The sequence below is a fragment of the Canis lupus genome, chromosome 20 (genome assembly GCF_003254725.2).
Source record: "Canis lupus dingo isolate Sandy chromosome 20, ASM325472v2, whole genome shotgun sequence".
Taxonomy (NCBI): domain Eukaryota; kingdom Metazoa; phylum Chordata; class Mammalia; order Carnivora; family Canidae; genus Canis; species Canis lupus.
The window spans coordinates 39,481,467-39,500,385 of NC_064262.1; the positions used below are offsets into that span (position 1 = coordinate 39,481,467).

General features: G+C 42.4%; 1 protein-coding gene across 2 annotated transcripts in view; it reads right to left on the bottom strand.

The window, feature by feature from the left end:
- Positions 1 to 12,997, bottom strand: part of RBM5 (RNA binding motif protein 5) — a 29,402-nt gene extending 16,405 nt beyond the window's left edge. For both annotated transcript variants that reach the window (XM_049097581.1, XM_025455920.3), the window contains exons 1-6: positions 12,843 to 12,997; positions 11,455 to 11,525; positions 9,623 to 9,788; positions 8,712 to 8,867; positions 2,493 to 2,562; positions 1,933 to 2,006 (exon numbers count right to left, since the gene is read on the bottom strand). In XM_049097581.1, coding sequence (XP_048953538.1) covers positions 1,933 to 2,006; positions 2,493 to 2,562; positions 8,712 to 8,867; positions 9,623 to 9,788; positions 11,455 to 11,471 — 483 coding nt within the window. In that variant the 5' untranslated portion in view covers positions 11,472 to 11,525; positions 12,843 to 12,997. The remainder of the gene's footprint in view (positions 1 to 1,932; positions 2,007 to 2,492; positions 2,563 to 8,711; positions 8,868 to 9,622; positions 9,789 to 11,454; positions 11,526 to 12,842) is intronic.
- Positions 12,998 to 18,919: the final 5,922 nt, after the last annotated feature.

An 18,919-nucleotide genomic window follows, 5' to 3' on the forward strand; every position in this document is an offset into this window, starting at 1 on the left:
TTACAACTCTTTCTTTGGAGGGCCTATTCTGAATGCCATCGACTCTAAAGCAGCTAAATGAGATTTCTTCCTGCCAATTGAAACCATGTTATGTCCTAGGTGACAGATGTGTTTTTCCCTGAAATACATGGTACTCTCTTCAAGATGAGTAACCAGGAGGCCAATGAAGTTTCTTCTGGGGGGTCAGAAGAGTTCGTAAATGCATACACCACCTTACCCTTCAAGTCAACCACGTGACTAAAAGAGACACAACTTTAAAAGATCAAAACTCCAAGCTCAATCAGTCTAGCCAAGAGTATACCCAGCACCTGCCCCCAAAGAGCCTTCATTTAACAGGAGCACCTTTTCTTTTGCTTTTCATGGGGGGGAGGGGGATCAATGGGGGAGGGAGCAGGGTGTTCTGATACTATCAGAACAGATTTAAGTAAGAGGTTAGATATCCAGATTTTTAAAAGGAGTCTAACCCCTCTAAATATACATACTGTTGAGTAATTTGGTTCTTGAAAATCCTGGAAGAGTTAAGACATGCTGTGAATGTTGTCTCTGCAATATCTAAAGGCAAGACTGCATGTCTGGCCAAGAGGGAAAAAGCTGAAGGGCCATCCACTCACTTTATTGTACAGAAACAAAAATGAAGCTGGGAGATACGTCAACAGATCATCCCAGTAGGAGGGGTGTGTGCTGGGGGAGACTCCAAACTATCACTGAGTCCCTAATCCTATTGGTCTTATTTCTGGAGTGAATTTGAGCTGTAATGAAATATTACACGTGAACTTAGCTTTGTATACATTAAAATTGTGGAGATTTTTAAATGTCTTGTGAGTTTTAATTTCTTTGGAGTTTTAAACTCCCAGGCAAGCCATTCTGATACCTCCAATGCATCAAAAGATGCTGCTGTGTCAAGAGGGCAGACTCACATGAAGCTTGTGTATAGGTTCTCAATTTACTAACATGGTGTCCGTGGTAGGAAATGAATGAAACTCTATTTCTGTAAGATCAGGCTATCACCTCTGAGTTAAGAAAATGAGAGGTTTAAAAATCTAACAAATCATTCAATCAAAATGATATGCTCATTAGTGAGTCTTTGTTATAAACAGCAATACATACCGGAGTGTAACTTATTCGTGGGTGACAAATCATAAAATGTTGCAGAAAAGCAACATAATGAGTTAAACAAACTTCCCAGAACGCACTGGGTTAAGGCATTTAATACTGCACTTTGTGGAGTTCTGGCAAAAAATGTTATTTAAGTGCCAAGTACAGAATGTTATCTCGACAAACTGTGGAACACTTCAGTTAATGCTACATCAAAGAACCATCAATGATTTGCTTTGAACGGAATACAAAAGGCATTCTCAGGGAGATTAGAATGTTAATGCCACTTTAACTAGATTAGACAGCAGCAGGACACCAGCTTCCAGGCTAATCTCATCAGACTTATTGTTCATAAATTCCATGAGGTCCTTACATAGTCCTTGAAGACCCATATGAGCAGTTATGCCTCTTAGAGGCTTGTGGTCTCCAAGCAGAAAAATGGAATTACTTCAAAATGCCTGTAGCAGACTTCTACTGCATTCTTTTTGCTATTAAATCGAGAGTTGGATATTTTAAGATTACTCTCAACGGACACAATGAATAGGAACATCATCAGTAGGGGAAAAGAGAAGGTGTTTTGGTTATCACCAGACAGGTATTCAGTGATTAACAAACTCTGCCAGGCAGCCACGTTTAAAAGCAGAGCAAATTCTATAATGCAGTCCTTGCTGCTGTATTATTCTAATAATATCAATTTTAATATATACAAAGCTTTTCTTTTAAAAAAATCACTCCTTTGGAACAAACCACTCCTTCAACCTTTTTTGTTTTTTTGTTTTTAAATTGTACAGACTTGTTCCATTTTCATGAATATCTAGACTTGGTGAGTGAAGCAACCTGATTGGCTTCCATCCAGCTGGTAGCATCTTGCAAGTGATAAAACTCCACGAAGGCGAAACCACGGCTTACACCTAGAGACAGCATTCAGATATAGACGGGATACTCGTGTTAGTCAGTTCCTTTATAACAGGTGAATCTCTCTCCCACTGCTTCAACACTGCGTGACAAAGCCAATTGGGAAGCAGCTTTACAAATGTGACTTGACTTGGGGATCTTCTTGATACTTTGCCATGGCAAGGAACCAAGCCGCCTGAACTAAGTGCCACTCGATTTGATTCCACGCTTAAAAAGTAACCATGCAACCGACTACAAACAGTCAAACAAGGAGTTTATAAATCGCTACTTACCGAAGGAAAAAAGCCCCTAAAAACAAAGTTTTTAAAAAGGTCCTCAGGTGCTCTCTAATATCGTTTTCAAAGAGTCACATTCCTTAGCCATGGCAAACCTTTCATTCTGAATTCATGTGCTTGAAGATTGGGGGAATCAGGATGGTCTTTACGGGCTGAGGTGGGAATGGGGAAGAGAGCCAGAACAGCCGGAACTAAGCAAGCTCTCACCTGTTTTCCTCTTCATCAACCTCACGTCTGCTGGCTGAGGGCCTTCAAAGGACTCCATCATTTCTCGAATCTGTAGAGTTTTACACATTTATAGTTAAAGCTTCACCATAAACTATTCCACACCAAAGAAAGTTCAAGGACCAGGAACTGCAACAACTGCTTAATCAGCCAAATTTTAAACTTCTATCACCAAAATATAATCATTCTAAAAAGCAGAATAAAAAAAAAAAAAAAAAAGAACATTTCTCATAGAAATGAATGTACTTTAACAGCCTTAAAAGCATTCTTTATATGCTGCCTGGGAACTTCCCTTAGATACAAGTATTTATGTTATGATAAACAGTCTTGCCTGGGTGCTTGGATGGCTCAGTTGGTTGAACATCTGACTCTTGATTTTGGTTCAGGTCATGATCTCAGGGTCAAGATTGAACTGTGTCAGGCTCTGCTCTTGGCAGGGAGTCTGCTTGGTCCCCCCCCCCCCCCCCCACTCCCCGGTCCTTTCCTGCTGCGTGTACTCTCTCTCTAAAATAAATAAATCTCAGGGGATCCCTGGGTGGCTCAGAAGTTTGGTGCCTGCCTTTGGCCCAGAGCGTGATCCCGGAGTCCTGGGATCGAGTCCTGCGGCTCCCTGCATGGAGCCTGCTCCTCCTCTGCCTGGGTCTCTGCCTCTCTCTTTATATGTCTCTCATGAATAAATAAAATCTTTAAAATCAATCAATCTGTCTCAGGCTGTCTGCATTTGGCTCAGGTCATGATCTCGGGGTCCTGGGATTGAGTCCTGCATCAGGCTCTCTCCTCAGTGGGGAGTCTGCTTCTCCCTTTCCCTCTGCACTCACCCCAGCTCATGTCTGTGTGTATGTGCACGGGGGCACTCTCTCAAATAAAATCTTTTAAATAAGTAAATCTTTAAAAAAAAAAAAAAAAATCTTGCCCATGGCACACTGTCCTGAAAGCCTCTCTTAGTCTTACCTTGCTGTCCTTTGTTCTAAAGTACCAGAAAGAAAATGAATTTATTATTATTATTATTATTATTTAATTTATTTATGATAGTCACAGAGAGAGAGAGGCGGAGACATAGGCAGAGGGAGAAGCAGGCTCCATGCACCGGGAGCCTGACGTGGGATTCAATCCCGGGTTTCCAGGATCGCGCCCTGGGCCAAAGGCAGGCGCCAAACCGCTGTGCCACCCAGGGATCCCAGAAAATGAGATTTAGAAGAAGCAGAGGATGTACAATTGTCCTCTGAAGTATGTGATCCAGAATCCATAGCAAGGGACCAGGGTGGCTCAGTCAGTTAAATGTCTGCCTTCAACTCAGATCATGATGTCTGGGTCCTGGGATTGAGCCCCAAACCAGGCTACTGCTTAGCAGGGAATCTACTTCTCTCTCTGCCCCTCCCCACTGCTCATTCTCTCTCAAATAAATCTTTTTTTTTTTTTTTTTGAAGATTTTATTTATTTATTCATGATAGACATAGAGAGAGAGGTAGAGACACAGGTAAAGGGAGAAGCAGGCTCCATGCCAGGAGCCCGACTCGGGACTCGATCCCGGGACTCCAGGATTGCACTCTGGGCCAGAGGCAGGTGCTAAACCACTGAGCCACCCAGAGATTCTCCCTCCCAAGTAAACCTTAAAAAAACAATAGCTAAAAAATAAGGAACTCTCAAACATTTTTTTCACAATTATCTTTTTTTTTTTTTTTTTTTTTTTTAAATGATAGTCACACAGAGAGAGAGGCAGAGACATAGGCAGAGGGAGAAGCAGGCTCCATGCACCGGGAGTCCGACATGGGACTCGATCCTGGGTCTCCAGGATCGCGCCCTGGGCCAAAGGCAGGCGCCAAACCGCTGCGCCACCCAGGGATCCCCTCACAATTATCTTAAATGATTTTCGTGCTGGGAGATCCTTGGGTAGCTCAGAGGTTTGGCATCTGCCTTTGGCCCAGGGTGCGATCCTGGAGTCCCGGGATCAAGTCCCGTGTCAGGCTCCCAGCATGGAGCCTGCTTCTCCTTCTGCCTGTGTCCCTGCCTCTCTCTGTCTCTATCATGAATAAATAAATAAAAATCTTAAAAAAAAAAATGATTTTCGTGCTGAAAATTAACAAAGCTCATAACATTCCTAGGCTCCTAGTAAGTCAAAATAAACATCAATTGAACCTAGAAGAATGAATTTGGCCTGGTAGGTTTGTTATTGATGTTAGACCAAGCTGTTACTGCAAAAGGCAAAGAAATACACTATTTCTTACTCATGCCAGGCAGAAATATTCCAAGGCAAAAAGAAAAAAACGGCAAATTTGTGAAATAATTTCTTACTGGTCCCTAACTTTTCGTTATTGCACAAAGGCTACAGATTATATATTGTTGATCCTCATTATATTGGATTCCGTATTTGCAAATTTGGCCACCCACTATTCTAACTCCCAATCAATACTTGTGGCACTTCCAAGTCATCCATGGACATGTACAGATTTGAGTTGCTTGATGCACATGTCCCAGGCTGATACTCTGCTTTGTTTCAGCTTCCATAATGTAAAGAAGGGTCCCTTTTCGCAGTCTCTCTAGTGTCAAGTTTTCCACCGTTTTCTATTTTTTGGTTAGTGATTTCACTATTTTTTTTTTTTAATTTTTATTTATGATAGTCACACACAGAGAGAGAGAGAGGCAGAGACATAGGCAGAGGGAGAAGCAGGCTCCATGCACCGGGAGCCCGACATGGGATTCGATCCCGGGTCTCCAGGATCGTGCCCTGGGCCAAAGGCAGGTACGAAACCACTGCGCCACCCAGGGATCCCTGATTTTACTATTATATTTTTTAAATTTTATTTTATTTTATTTTATTTATTTATTCACAAGAGAGACAGAGAGAGAGATGCAGAGACACAGGCAGAGGGAGAAGCAGGCTCCATGCAGGAAGCCCAACGTGGGACTCGATTCTGGGACTCCAGGATCACGCCCTGGGCCAAAGGCGGGCTCTAAACCTCTGAGCCACCCAGGGATCCCCTATTATTTTTTTTTAATAAAAATTAAGCTCTATGCCCAACATGGGGCTTCAATTCATGGGCCTGAAATCAAGGGTTGCATGCTCTACTGATGAAGCCAGCCAGGCACCCCAGTGATTTATGTATTTAAAATGGCTCTCCAAGTGTGGTGCTAAAGTTCTATCTAGTATTTCTAAACACAAGGAGACTAATATTCCTCACAGAGAAAATACGTATGTTAGAGAAACTTCATTCAGACACGACTTATAGTATTGTTGGATGTGAGTTCATAAGTTAATGAATCAACAATATATATTAAATAAGCCATCTCTAAACCAAAATACCACCTAAGACAGGATTATGTACTGACCCTTTGACGAAATGTAACCAGAGGCTCACAGGAACCTAACTTTTATTTTTCTAGGAATGATGGTTTAGTATGTAGTATTCTATCCGCAGTGACTTTATAGACCATAACAACCACCAATAAAAAGAATGGACTATTTTTTCCACAGAGTAGGAGAAGTTCTACACTGAGCCAGACCCCATCATGTGACTCAGGTCCATGCTTAGTAACATAGTAACTGAAAAGTTAGTCATCAGAGTAACTAAAGACAGTTACTATAAAAGTACTGTTAACAGTAACACATATAGTACCATAGTAACTAAAGACAGTTACTCTAAGAGTTCACATATCAGTGGGAGGGCTAAACTAAAAAAATTCAAAGAGTATGATAAGCTGAAGTCCTGATTAAAAAACGTAATTTTAAAATATTTTAAAGACCTCAACAAGGGGATCTGCTAAGAATACTGCACAACTTGGGAACCTCAGACATTCTACTTTGAAAACCAGCCTTCTTATGGTAGGCACTTCTATTTTCCTAAAGAAGCCAGAAATACAGGGACACCTGGGTGGTTCAGCGGTTTAGTGCCTGCCTTCAGCCCAGGGCATGATCCTGGAGTCCTGGGATCAAGTCCCACATTGGGCGCCCTGCATGGAGTCTGCTTCTCCCCCTACCTGTGTCTCTCATGAATAAATAAATAAAATCTTAAAAAAAAAAAAAAAAAAGCCTGAAATACAAGAGCAGTTTCACTGTCATTCATTCTCGTTTCATTGCCAGCGTGGAGGCCCCTAAAAGTCAGCTAGAGCACTGCTTCCCCATGCTGCTCACTTCCTCTGCAGGCGCCCAGGGCCACAGGCCAGCAGAGTACTCAAAGGAATAACCTGCTAAACAGGCAAACTTTCCTAAACTGACAACTCCTGTAGTATTTCCTGTATCTTCTACTCCACCTGCCCACTGTTGCCCCTACCTGAGCTCAGCTCGGTCTTCCCTGTCCTCCCATTACCATTCTTTCCCTCCAACATTCTAACCTGTGCAGTTCTTGCTACCAGGCAAAGCCCTAAGTAACTTATTTTATACTTATCTGAGTTTTCAAAGATTCTGGCACCTGGCCTCAAGAGCACTTTCTCACCCACCTCTCTCCTGCCAAAAGCCTTTCAATTCAACCAAATGAACCTGGTGACAAGGCCTTGTCTACATTCAGCATTCAGAATCTATTTCCATGTTTGCTTGTGTGATCGCACAGCCTGGAGGGCTAGTCTACCACACCTTTCCCCCAGTTTTCTACCAGACCCAAACATTTCTTCTCCTTTTTTTTTTTTTTTTAAATTTTTATTTATTTATGATAATCACAGAGAGAGAGAGAGAGGCAGAGACACAGGCAGAGGGAGAAGCAGGCTCCATGCACCAGGAGCCCGATGTGGGATTCGATCCCGGGTCTCCAGGATCACGCCCTGAGCCAAAGGCAGGCGCCAAACCGCTGCGCCACCCAGGGATCCCTCTTCTCCTTTTTTTAAAAAAAGATTTGATTTATTTGGAAGAGATTGACAGAGCACAAGCAGGGGGGAGGGGCAGAGGGAGAGGGAGAAGCAGGCTCCCTGCAAGGAGCCCAATGCCAGCTGGATTCCAGGACCCTGGGACCACGACCCGAACTGAAGGCAGATGTCCAAATGACTGAGCTACCCAGGCACCCTGGACCCAAACATTCTATCCCTCAAAAATCAGCTCAACTAAGATCTCCCTGAAACCCTTCTTTATCCTCCACCTAAAAACCTCTCTTAAAGAAGCTTCCTTCCACATACATTTTTTTTTTTTTTAAAGTAATCTCTGTTCTCAATGTGGGGTTTGAACTTACAACTCTAAGAGTCACATGCTCTACCAACTGAACCAGTAAGGCACTCCCCTACCTTTTCCCAGAGACATTCTGCAGAACCTCTTTCAACAAGACCTCTAATAATGAAGCCTTCAAGGGCAGCCCGGGTGGCTCAGCAGTTTAGCGTCGCCTTCAGCCCAGGGTGTGATCTCGGGGTCCTGGGATCGAGTCCCACGTCAGGCTCCCTGCATGGAGCCTGCTTCTCCCTCTGCCTGTGTCTCTGCCTCTCTCTGTCTCTCTCATGAATAAATAAATAAAATCTTTTTTTTTTTTTTTTTTAATGGAGCCTCCAAGCATAAAAAGGCACATTGGTAGAATGATGAACATGTCCAAAGTGGCCTACGGGGAAAGCAGGTGGTGGATGTGGTTGGAATAAATAAGGGCTAGAGAAGAGATTGCCACCGGAAAGCAGGTAGTGCCCAGTATACCAAGCTCCTAGTTGGCCAGTCTGAGGAGTGGGGAGTCAGGAATAGTCTTCTTGATAGGTTTCTCAGGTTTCAAATTTCATCAAATCAAAGGGTAGCCAGATCATGAAGGAAGTGTTTTTACTGATACATCCTCACCAAATAAATAAACAATTCAATAAAAAGGAACTGATTACCATCTAATGACTATTGAAAGAATAAGACCTGCTCCCTGTAGTTAAGGAAGTTCTGAAAACTCAATTCTATTTATTCATAAGAGACACAGAGAGAGAGAGGCAGAGGGAGAAGCAGGCTCCATGCAGGGAGCCCAATGTGGGACTCGATTCTGGGACCACGGGATCATGCCCTGAGCTGAGATGCAGACGCTCAACCGCTGAGCCACCCGGGCGTCCCAGAAAACTCAATTTTACACTGAGCTTCAAAGCCTAATTATAAATGGTAATTTACCTCTGAACCAAGATGAAAAAACCCCACCCGAAAAATGGAAATATACTTCACTGGCTGAGATGTTAATTTGAGGTAAAACAACAGTATGAGAAAATGATCGAAGCCCTAAATCTGCTGTGCCTACTAGACTGCTTGTTACAACTGCTGTTTTCTCTTACATCGCTCTCTGTGATGGTGATGGGAAGGCCGCGCAGCATGATGGTCTTACTCTCCCTCTCATCACTGATGTCATGTCTGTAGTCATGCTCGCCATAGTCACCATCTGAATGGTAGCCATCTTCGGATCGGTCACTGTTCCTTCTTTCACGTTCTCTCTGATTTATAATAAAATTACAATTAAAATCATGCTGAGTTTATACCCTTTGATCCAGTCCCTCCACTCCTAGGAATTTATCTTTAGGAACAACAGAAAGGGTATGGGAACTCCATGATAATGTTCACTGTAATGTTTCTAAATTGGGGGTGGGGGTGGGGTTAGAAGGGCCATAACCATTTATTTCAGGAAGAATGGTTTAACAACTGACTGTACAGTATACTATCACACCGAAATACCACTAACTGTTACAATATGAAGGTATATGCATGGAAAAAGAAAAAACCCTGCATAATTACACGGGCAATACAATTACTTCTAAACAAAGCTGTTGTTTATATATAGATAGGAACGGGGCAAGAAACTATGCTGACCAAACTACAACTTTCAGAAGCAGCCTGAGGCACAGGGTTGGTATATTATTATGCTCTGATTGCCTCATCTTTAAAACAGAAAGACACCCACCGGTAAGGGATTGTAGTGAGACCTACATGAGTTCATTTAAGTCAAGTGCTCAAAAGAATGCCTGGGGAGCCCTATGTAAATCCTGGCTAGAGTTTCTATTACCACGAGTTCAGTTTATCTTTGAGGATTAGAGTCACCTCAGCAGATTTCAGAATAATAGAGGGTCTGAATTGTAATACTCAAGAGAAGAGTTCCAAACTTGACATCCTTACTTCATTTCTAAGATCTTAGAAGCTTTCTGCATGCAATATATAATTCTAACTACTCCATACCGGGTACTAGACCACTCACCTCTGGGCTGTCATAGTCTCGGTAGTCGTCATATCTGTCACCTCTCCGATCATCACTAGATCTTTTGTAGTCTGAGTCCCTCCGCCTGCTTCTGGATTCACGCTCATCTCGGTCATCCCTGTCTATGATGGAACCGTACCTTCCACTACGCTCTGTTCTACTCACTCTGCCAGGGAAAAGAATTTTCATTTAATCTAAAGTAAATCACCATTTATACCTTTAGAAAACATGGTTGAAAATACCACCCCTCGCCCCAGAGCTCAGTGTATAAGATATCCAAGTAGTTTTATATATCCCTAAAATTTATCACCAGATTCTAGTTTACAAAGACAACCACTAGGAAAACATCTACACCCCTAAAGGCAAAGATAACTTTCAGGAAATCATGCTAAATATGAAAATATGGCCACCACACATTTTTTTTTTTAAAGGTGAGGTTGGCCAAGTTCATCCTGTGTATTACCAAACCTGTAGTCTACACATATCACCCCTCTTATCCCTGATTCAGATCTTGCTGATCAAAAATAGGAAGAAAGTAATTTTTAGCATCTCACCCCATCTCAAAGAGAATGTGTTCTCACTCACCTACTCTCAAGGGTATCACACTACTGGGAAATGGACTAACAACCTGGATGAATTAAATTAGTTTTTTTCCCTCATCGGGCAGTTAACCAAGTTCATTTGTTAGACATAACCAGTACCAACAGAAAACATTATTTCCTATAACATCTGGTTTACTTTTGGTTACTGGACAAATCTAGTAACAAGAGGCTTAAACCCATTTGACTACAGATATAGTTCTTTCAAAAATTGTTTACCAGGTTCATAAAACAACTATGTAAGGACAAGACAAAGGAAAGGCTTAGAAGGGCCTAGTTAACAATTTTAACTTGTAATGTTAATGTTACATCCTCACCAAATAAATAAACAATTCAGAGTATACAAATTTAATAAAAAGAAACGAATGAAATTAGTAGTTAGGACTGACTATTTCATAATGGGAAGTATGAGGATGAGAAACCCTAAAAGGGTAAATGTTAATTTAGTAAGTCATTTGGAACCACAGACTGCTAACACAACATTAGAACAATGACATTACGTGACAAGAACACCTCCAGAAACTCTCTGGGCCATCAATTTGATTTATCACTAGCACCAGACTCAATACTAAGAAGGTGGCCGAATAAGGTCTTGTATGTAAATCAAACAGTTTGAGTGGGAGAATCCACAGATGACACAGCAGCCAAATGTTCTCATCTTAATTCTCTAGTAATTTTTCAATTCATTTATTTTTCATGTAATCCATGGTCCAAAGCTTCTACAAATCAGGATCATCTTGCTACAGAGGGGACAATAACAAGAACTTGTGTTCACTGATTGCTTGCTATTATGTAAAGTGACAGACTTGTATGATCTCCTGGCTTCTACACAGGCTGCTTTCCACACTGGGAACCCTCAGTGACCCACTCCACTCTGCCCTCCTTTGCCTAATTCTTACCTACCCTCAGGATTCACCTTAGAGGATACTTTCTCCAGGAAGCTTTCCTAGATATTTCCAGGAAAGTACATGCTTCCTATGTGTTCTAACAGCACCCTTGACTTCTTTTATATAGCACAGTTCACACAGTACTTCACTTCTCTCATTAAACTGCACGCTTTAAAAATAAATAAATAAAAATAAACTGCACGCTTTTAAGAGCAAGGCTCATGAAGGCAATAACAATACTTGGCACAAAATAGATACTCAAATATTTGTTTGATAAACAATTAAAAAAAATAGTTCAGTCTCTGATGAAATGTTGAGATTAAAAACACACACAGTAGTAACTTACCGTTTGTCTGAACCCATTATCCTACTGAAGATGTACCACACTATTCCAAAAGGTCCAAATTTTGTTTTTTTCTAGGAAACAAAAGAGATTGGTTGCTGAAAATTTGAGATCATTTAAGTCAATCTTTCTATAAGCTAGGACACTACTGAAGTTGGAATTTCATCAAATTAATAACAGTGATTATCCAAGGTGGGGGCAGGAGGATTAACTGTCATTATGAAAAATCATAGTAAGATTTTGTTGAAACGAACACAGCAGGAAGATGAACCACACTTTAAATATTAGAGTCCCTATTCAATAAGAATCCTTCCCTTCTACTTTAGGATTACAAAGCAAAAAAAAAAAAAAAAAAAAAGGCAGCGATGCAATCAGCAGACTGTGTTCTAATCAAATCAACTCCAAGGGGGTAGTTGGTGGTTAAAACTTTAATCAAAGCGTCTTTATTAATACAAGGAGCAATATAAAATTCAAAATTTTCTGATGAAAAGTTTAAATCTTTCAGAAGCCAGGATGCTGCGGTGATTGAAATCTACTCCATTTATAACGCAACGGCTGGTCCAAAGCTATTTCAATGAGACAAGAGCAAACCTCGACACGACTTAATTCCTCAGTAACAATAACCACCACTAACCCTTGAGGCTGCCAGCTGGGCCCCGCAGCGCCCTGGCGGTGATAAAACAACACACAGCTAGACCGCGTTCAATGCGTGCAAGATCTGAGAAACTACTTTCAGCCGACCCTGGCGCCTGTTACAGAGTAGGCGCTCAACGAACATTTGCTGAATTATAAATGGAAGAGAACCACCTGGGAGAAATAAGGCCCTGGGCAGAATCTCTAACGCCGCCCCTTGTCGCCCCGGCAGTGCCGGGACCCACCTTCGCGGGGTGTTGAGGCCGAGATGGCGGCGCCACAGCCTGCGCGACCGACTCAGGCGTCCGGCTTTCCCTTTATGCCTGCACACGCCCCTCCTGACCCCCAAGAGGCTCCCAGCCTGCAGATCGGCCTTCGCCCAACAATCTCCCGGAAAGGGCGGATTCAAGTACAGCTGAGGGGCGATGGCGGCTAGAAACTGCCGGGCGCCCCTGAGGAGTACCCAAGGGACAGTCGACGGCTCCACGTTCAGTTGGGCTAGGGAGTCGCAGACGCGTCCCGGCAGACACACAGTCAAGAGCACGAAAGAAGCGGGTCTCGGGTGGGGCAAGAGGACGCCCTCCGAAAGCTGACAGCGCAGGCTGCGAGGAGGGGCGCGGCCCTCCAATGCTTCGGGTAACTACTTGAGAGATGCGACTGGGGCTGATCGGCTGCTGCCCGAGGCTGTCAGGAAGGCTGCACAAGTCCTGCCTCAAAAGCAAGAACCGCGGGGCGCTACGGGCGGATGCTGCACTTACCCCCAGGAAAGACCAAAGTGGCAGAAGTAGCGGTTTTGTGCCCCAGAACCTCCAACAGGGTACGGCCGCCTCACAAAATGGCGCCTCGGTCGACGGCCGTCTCCTACCCACAGTACCTCGCGCCTGCCACCTCCCCCACACCACCCGCCTCCCGAGGAGGCATCCAATCCGCGACGGTGTCTGGCTACGCGAGGACTGCTGGGAAGTGTGGTCGCTAAGGCGTCCTGTCACTCACTATGCCCTGTGTTAATTTCCTGCGTATTTCTTTCTTTCTTTCTTTTTTTTTTTTTTCAAAACCAAGGGTGAAGTTGCCAGTCTGCCATTTGCAGACTCTGATTAGAGCTCTTACCTTTATCGGTAATTCTTTGCCTTTGCTACAAAAGAGTACAGTTTGCTTTCCCAGACACAATGTAGAATATCACGTTTAATCTGGTTTTAAGAGAAGTCACGTTAGTTGACCGAGTATTGTATTATTGGACTCTAGATTGTTGGGCTAGATGCTTTATAAATATCTATTTTTTATTTTCATAACCTATGAGATGGTTATTAAACCCATTTTGCAGGTGAGGAAAATGAGGCTTATGGAAATGAGAATTCTTAAAACAAAAACAAACACCTCTGTACCCAACATGGGACTAGAACTCACAACCCCGAGATCAAGAGTGGTATGCTCTACTGAGCCAGCCAGGCGCCTCCAAATTAAGAGAATTCTTGAAGGCAAGTTTTAAGAGTGTCATTCAATTGATATTCTCTAGCCTAAGGCAAAGGCTCAGGAAAGTTGTTTTTTCAGGGTTAACAGTATTTGGATGTCTAATAGCATCTCAAAGTTGCAGCCAGAACTCAACCGTATCTCCTCCACAGCCTTCCTCAGCTCATAAATGGCAACTTCCAGTTACTGAGGACAAAAACCCTGTAGTCATCCATGATTTTTTCCTTGCATCTAATCTGTCAGTAAATCTGTTGACTCTATCTTCAAAATATATCTAGGATCTGACCACTTATAGCTGCCTCAGTTGCTGCTCACCTAATCAAAGCCATCCATCGCTGTCCTTGTTCGAGAGATAGTAGTTCAGGCAGAGTTAATAGTAATGGAACTGGGATTTGAGCTAATAAATGTGATTTCAGAGTCCATGCTCTCAATTACTAGAATGTAAACTCCAGAAGGGCAGAGAAGTATCTCTTTAGTTCACTATGTATCCCCAGTGGCTCTACTGGTGCCTGGCACATGGTATGTGCTCAATAGATATCTGCTGAGTAAACAAATTAATCCACCAACAAAGAAAGCTAAACGTGTAACATTTGGGGTGGAAAATGGCAAGGATTCTTGGGTAATTAGGAGGTATTTCAGACTGGGACTGGTCAGTGACATGGTAGTATTCCAGTGCCTCTAGTTAGCATAATTTGCCCTTTGGCATTATTTACAGAGATATTTTTAGTGAACTGGTCTTTCAGGTCACATATACAGACAAGAAGAATTAGACCATGACAAGGTAGAGGAAGATACCAGTTATAGAAAACTGCACCATATTCTTTCTCAAAGAGAGATCTTTCAAGAATAAGTGGAAAGGGGATGCCTGGGTGCCTTAGTGGTTAAGCATCTGTGTCAGGCTTGGGTCGTAATCCTGGGATCCAGTCCTTCGTTGGGCTCCCCGCAGGGAGCCTGCTTCTACTTCTGCCTATGTCTCTGCCTCTCTCTGTGTGTCTCTCATGAATAAATAAATAAAATCTTAAAAAAAAAAAAAGTGCTGGGGCAGCCCCGGTGGCTAAGCGGTTTATCCTGGAGACCCGGGATCGAGTCCCACATCAGGCTCCCTGCATGGAGCCTGCTTCTCCCTCTGCCTGTGTCTCCGCCTCTCTCTCCTTCTGTATCTCTCATGAATAAATAAATAAAATTAAAAAAAAAAGTGGAAGGATGTCAGTGAGTAGATTCTAAACCAGAAGCTTCAAATATATTGGAAAATTTTTTTCTTGGTAAAGCAACCAGGAAAAATGTTCTTTAAACATATTCTAACTACGGGCATTCTACAGTAAGGGCATTAAGTGGTGGACACTGGAAACTCTTTGGGTAATCAAAAAACAATAGATGGAAAGGTAGAAATTTCTGATTTTGGAACAATGGATAACTTCCTTTCTCTCTTCCTCTCTCCTCCTCTGTATGCATGTATTTATCTCCGTTCAGGCTGCTATGAAGAAATACCACAGGCTGGGTAGCTTATAAACAAAAAAATTTTTCTCACAGTTCTTGAGGCTGAGAAGTCCAAGATCAAGGTGCTGGCATGGTCAGGTGAAGGCCCTCTTCCAGGTTGCAGACTTCTTATTGTATCCTCATGAGGTAGAAGAATCTAGGAAGCTCTGTAGGATCTCTTTTACAAGAGCACTAATCCCATTTATGATGACTCCATATTCATGAGCTTAATTATTTCCCAAAGCCTCATCTACTAATACCATTCATTACCTTTAAGAATTAGGATTACCAAAAAAAAGGATTAGGATTTACAGGGGCACCTGAGTGGCTGTGGTTGAGTGTCTCTGCCTTTGGCTCAGGTCGTGATTCTGGGGTCCTGGGATCAAGTCCAGCATCAGGCTCCCTACAGGGAGCCTGCTTTTCCCTCTGCCTCTCATGAATAAATAATTAAAATCTTAAAAATAAGAAAGGATTACAATGTATGAATGTTGTGGGGAGGGGACACATTCAGATCATTGCACTATCTATACATACACATAGTTCTACTTTTTCATGTGTGCATATATGTATTTATATATAGTGTCCAATTTACGGGGAGGAGATATATGTAAAATCTCCATCATTAGAAAAAGTAAAAGTATGCAACCCACAGAAGGTACCCAAATATGTTTAATGAAATTTAAAAGTTAAACATAGATAGGGTCATTGTAAACCCTGCAATGGATGTCTTGGATGCGTCAGTTGCTGAATCCAGAATCTGCTAGACTTTTTTTTTTTTTTTTTCTGAACCTGCTAGATTTAATGGCCACTAGAAGTTGATTGCTTTGTTCTCAAAGCAGTTCAACAAGCACTTCTGAATATCCCTGAGGTGCTTGCTGGGTTGAGCTCCAGAGCAGTGCCCCCAAAAGCCTGTCAGGCAGCTGATGTGGGTCTGGAAAAGTTTAACAAGTTCCATAGCTAATAAAGAAAACAAAGACAACAAACAGTTGTTTTTTTGTCTCTTTTTGTTTGTTTTTTGTTTCTTTAAAGTTTTATTCTTAAGTAATCTCCACACCCAACATGGGGCTCAAACCTTACAACACGGATTCAAAAGTCACATGCTCCACCAACTGAGCCAGTCAGGCGCACCTGTTTTTTATTTTAAATCTTTTTTTTTTTTTTAATTTTTATTTATTTATGATAGTCACAGAGAGAGAGAGGGGCAGAGACATAGGCAGAGGGAGAAGCAGGCTCCATGCACCGGGAGCCTGATGTGGGATTCGATCCCGGGTCTCCAGGATCGCGCCCTGGGCCAAAGGCAGGCGCCAAACCGCTGCGCCACCCAGGGATCCCTGTTTTTTATTTTAAATAAAGCCATGTATGTTCACTACAGAGAAAAGTTTTTTTTTTAGTTTTTTTATTTATGATAGAGAGAGAGAGAGGCAGAGACACAGGCAGAGGGAGAAGCAGGCTCCATGCACCTGGAGCCCGATGTGGGATTCGATCCCGGGTCTCCAGGATCGCGCCCTGGGCCAAAGGCAGGCGCCAAACCGCTGAGCCACCCAGGGATCCCCAGAGAAAAGTTTTTTAAGATTGCTTTTCCTGGGGGCGCCTGGGTGGCTCAGTGGTTGAGCATCTGCCTTTGGCTCAGGTCATGATCCTGGGGTCCTGGGATTGAGTCCTGCATCGGGCTCTCCACAGGGAGCCTGCTTCTCCCTCTGCCTGTCTCTGCTTTTGTGTCTCACATTAATAAATAAAATTAAAAAAAAAAAAAAAAAAAAAGACTGCTTTTCCTAATCTTCTGAGGTTAAAAAAAAAAAAGTTCTGTTAAAGAAATAATGATTTTACCTTTTTTTCCTTAATTTTCCACCACTTGGCAAAAGAAAAAAACTAGTTCACTTGTTTTGATCTCAGGCTGGGAACTATTGCTCCAGAATAAGTAAAGACTTATGTGAGAACTCTTACCTATACAAAGAAACTAATTTTTGTCAAGATAGACTTTGATGAACTGACATATATGCAATCAAAATTTAATTCAGCAAGTATTTTCTATAGACCTATGAACAAGGTATTATTCACTCATTTATTGGGTGCCTACTGTGTTAGGCCCTAGGGATATAGTAAGGAAAATTATCCAAGATCTCTGCCCTTATGTAGCTGGCATTCTGATCAAAGCCTCAGGGAACTGCCCAGGGACATTGCAGGGTAGCACACTTTTCATATTCATCCCCCCTCCCTTTTTTTAAACATTTATTTGAGACAGAGAGAGAAAGCACAAGCCGGTGTAGCAGCAGGCAGGAGAGAGAAGTAGGCTCTTTGCTGAGCAGAGAGCCTGATGTGAGGCTCAATCCCAGGACCCTGGGATCATGACCTGAGCCAAAGGCAGATGCTGGGGGATCCCTGGGTGGCTCAGTGGTTTGGCACCTGCCTTCAGCCCAGGGTGTGATCCTGGAGTCCTAGGATCGAGTCCCACGTCAGGCTCCCTACGTGGAGCCTGCTTCTCCCTCTGCCTGTGTCTCTGCCTCTCTCTCTCTCATGAATAAATAATAAGATATTAAAAAAAACAAAAAACAAAGGCAGATGCTTAACTGACTGAACTACCCAGGTGTCCCTCCTACTTTCATCAATACCCAAAATACTGTCTTAAAAATGTATGGAATAAATTAGACCTTATTTCCAACAGCAAAATCTCCATATAAGTGGCAAAATAAAGCTAGGAAACAAAACTAGGCAAACTAGTCTGAGGTTTGAGTTTAAACACTTTCTTAGGAAAGGTGCTGACAATACTTGCTGTACTGTCTCTCATCACATCAGTAATTGCTCAACACTCATCATCTTTTTTTTAAGTTTATTATTTATTTATTTATCTATCTATCTATTTATTTATTTATTGAGACAGAGAGAGAGAGAGAGAGAGAGAGAGGAGAAGCAGGCTCCCAGGACCCCAGGATCATGCCCTGGGCTGAAGGCAGGCACTCAACTGCTAAACCACCCAGGTGTCCCAACACCCATCTTCCTCAGTCGACTAAGTCCCATGGGCACAGAGGTCAACACTGATCTTGCTATAGCCCTGGTGAAAGTAGAGTAAGTTCTCAAAACATTCATAGAATGACTACTTAATAACTCAATGGTGCTTCTGCTGGGCAGCCAATAACTGGTGTTAACTAAGTAGCCCATAATGGAGTCTTTAATAGTATTTGATGTGTTCCACAGTTTACTCTAGGTCCAAATGGATAATGCAAATTTAGAAGGAAAACCTGGTCTGGGCAGTTTAGGACAAACCTGGACCAGCTGTCCAAAAAAAAAAAAAAAAAAAAAAGATGCACCAGAGAGTCCAATGGCCCATCCTCTGTAATGCCGGACTGCTCCTGATTTTGTTTTCTCTTTGGGAGGGGTAAAAAGAGTTATTAAAGATTAAGAAGAAGGGATTATATCTGGACACAGCATGGCAAACCATTTAACTTCACATTTATCATTCCTGTTGCTAGAAATGTTTTCTCCCCTTACATCTCCCACCCCTCACTGCCCATTCCCTCCAAAATGCTAATACCTCTATGCTATTGTACAGAGCTGTCCTTGGTTCTGCTAGACTAGTGGGCCAATTCTGGCCTGCAACCTGTTTTTTTTTTTTTTCTTTTTTAAAGATTTTTATTTATTTATTCATGAGAGATACACAGAGAGAGGCAGAGAAAGAAGTAGGCTCCACACAGGGAGCCCGATGCAGGATTTGATCCAGGGATCTGGGGACCCTGGGATCACACCCTGAGCCAAAGGAAGACACTCAATTGCTGAGCACCCAGGTGTTCCTGCAACTTGTTTCTGTTTTTAATTTTTAATTTTTATTTATTTATTTATTTATTTATTTATTTATTTATTTATTTATTTTTATTTACTTATGATAGTCACACAGGGA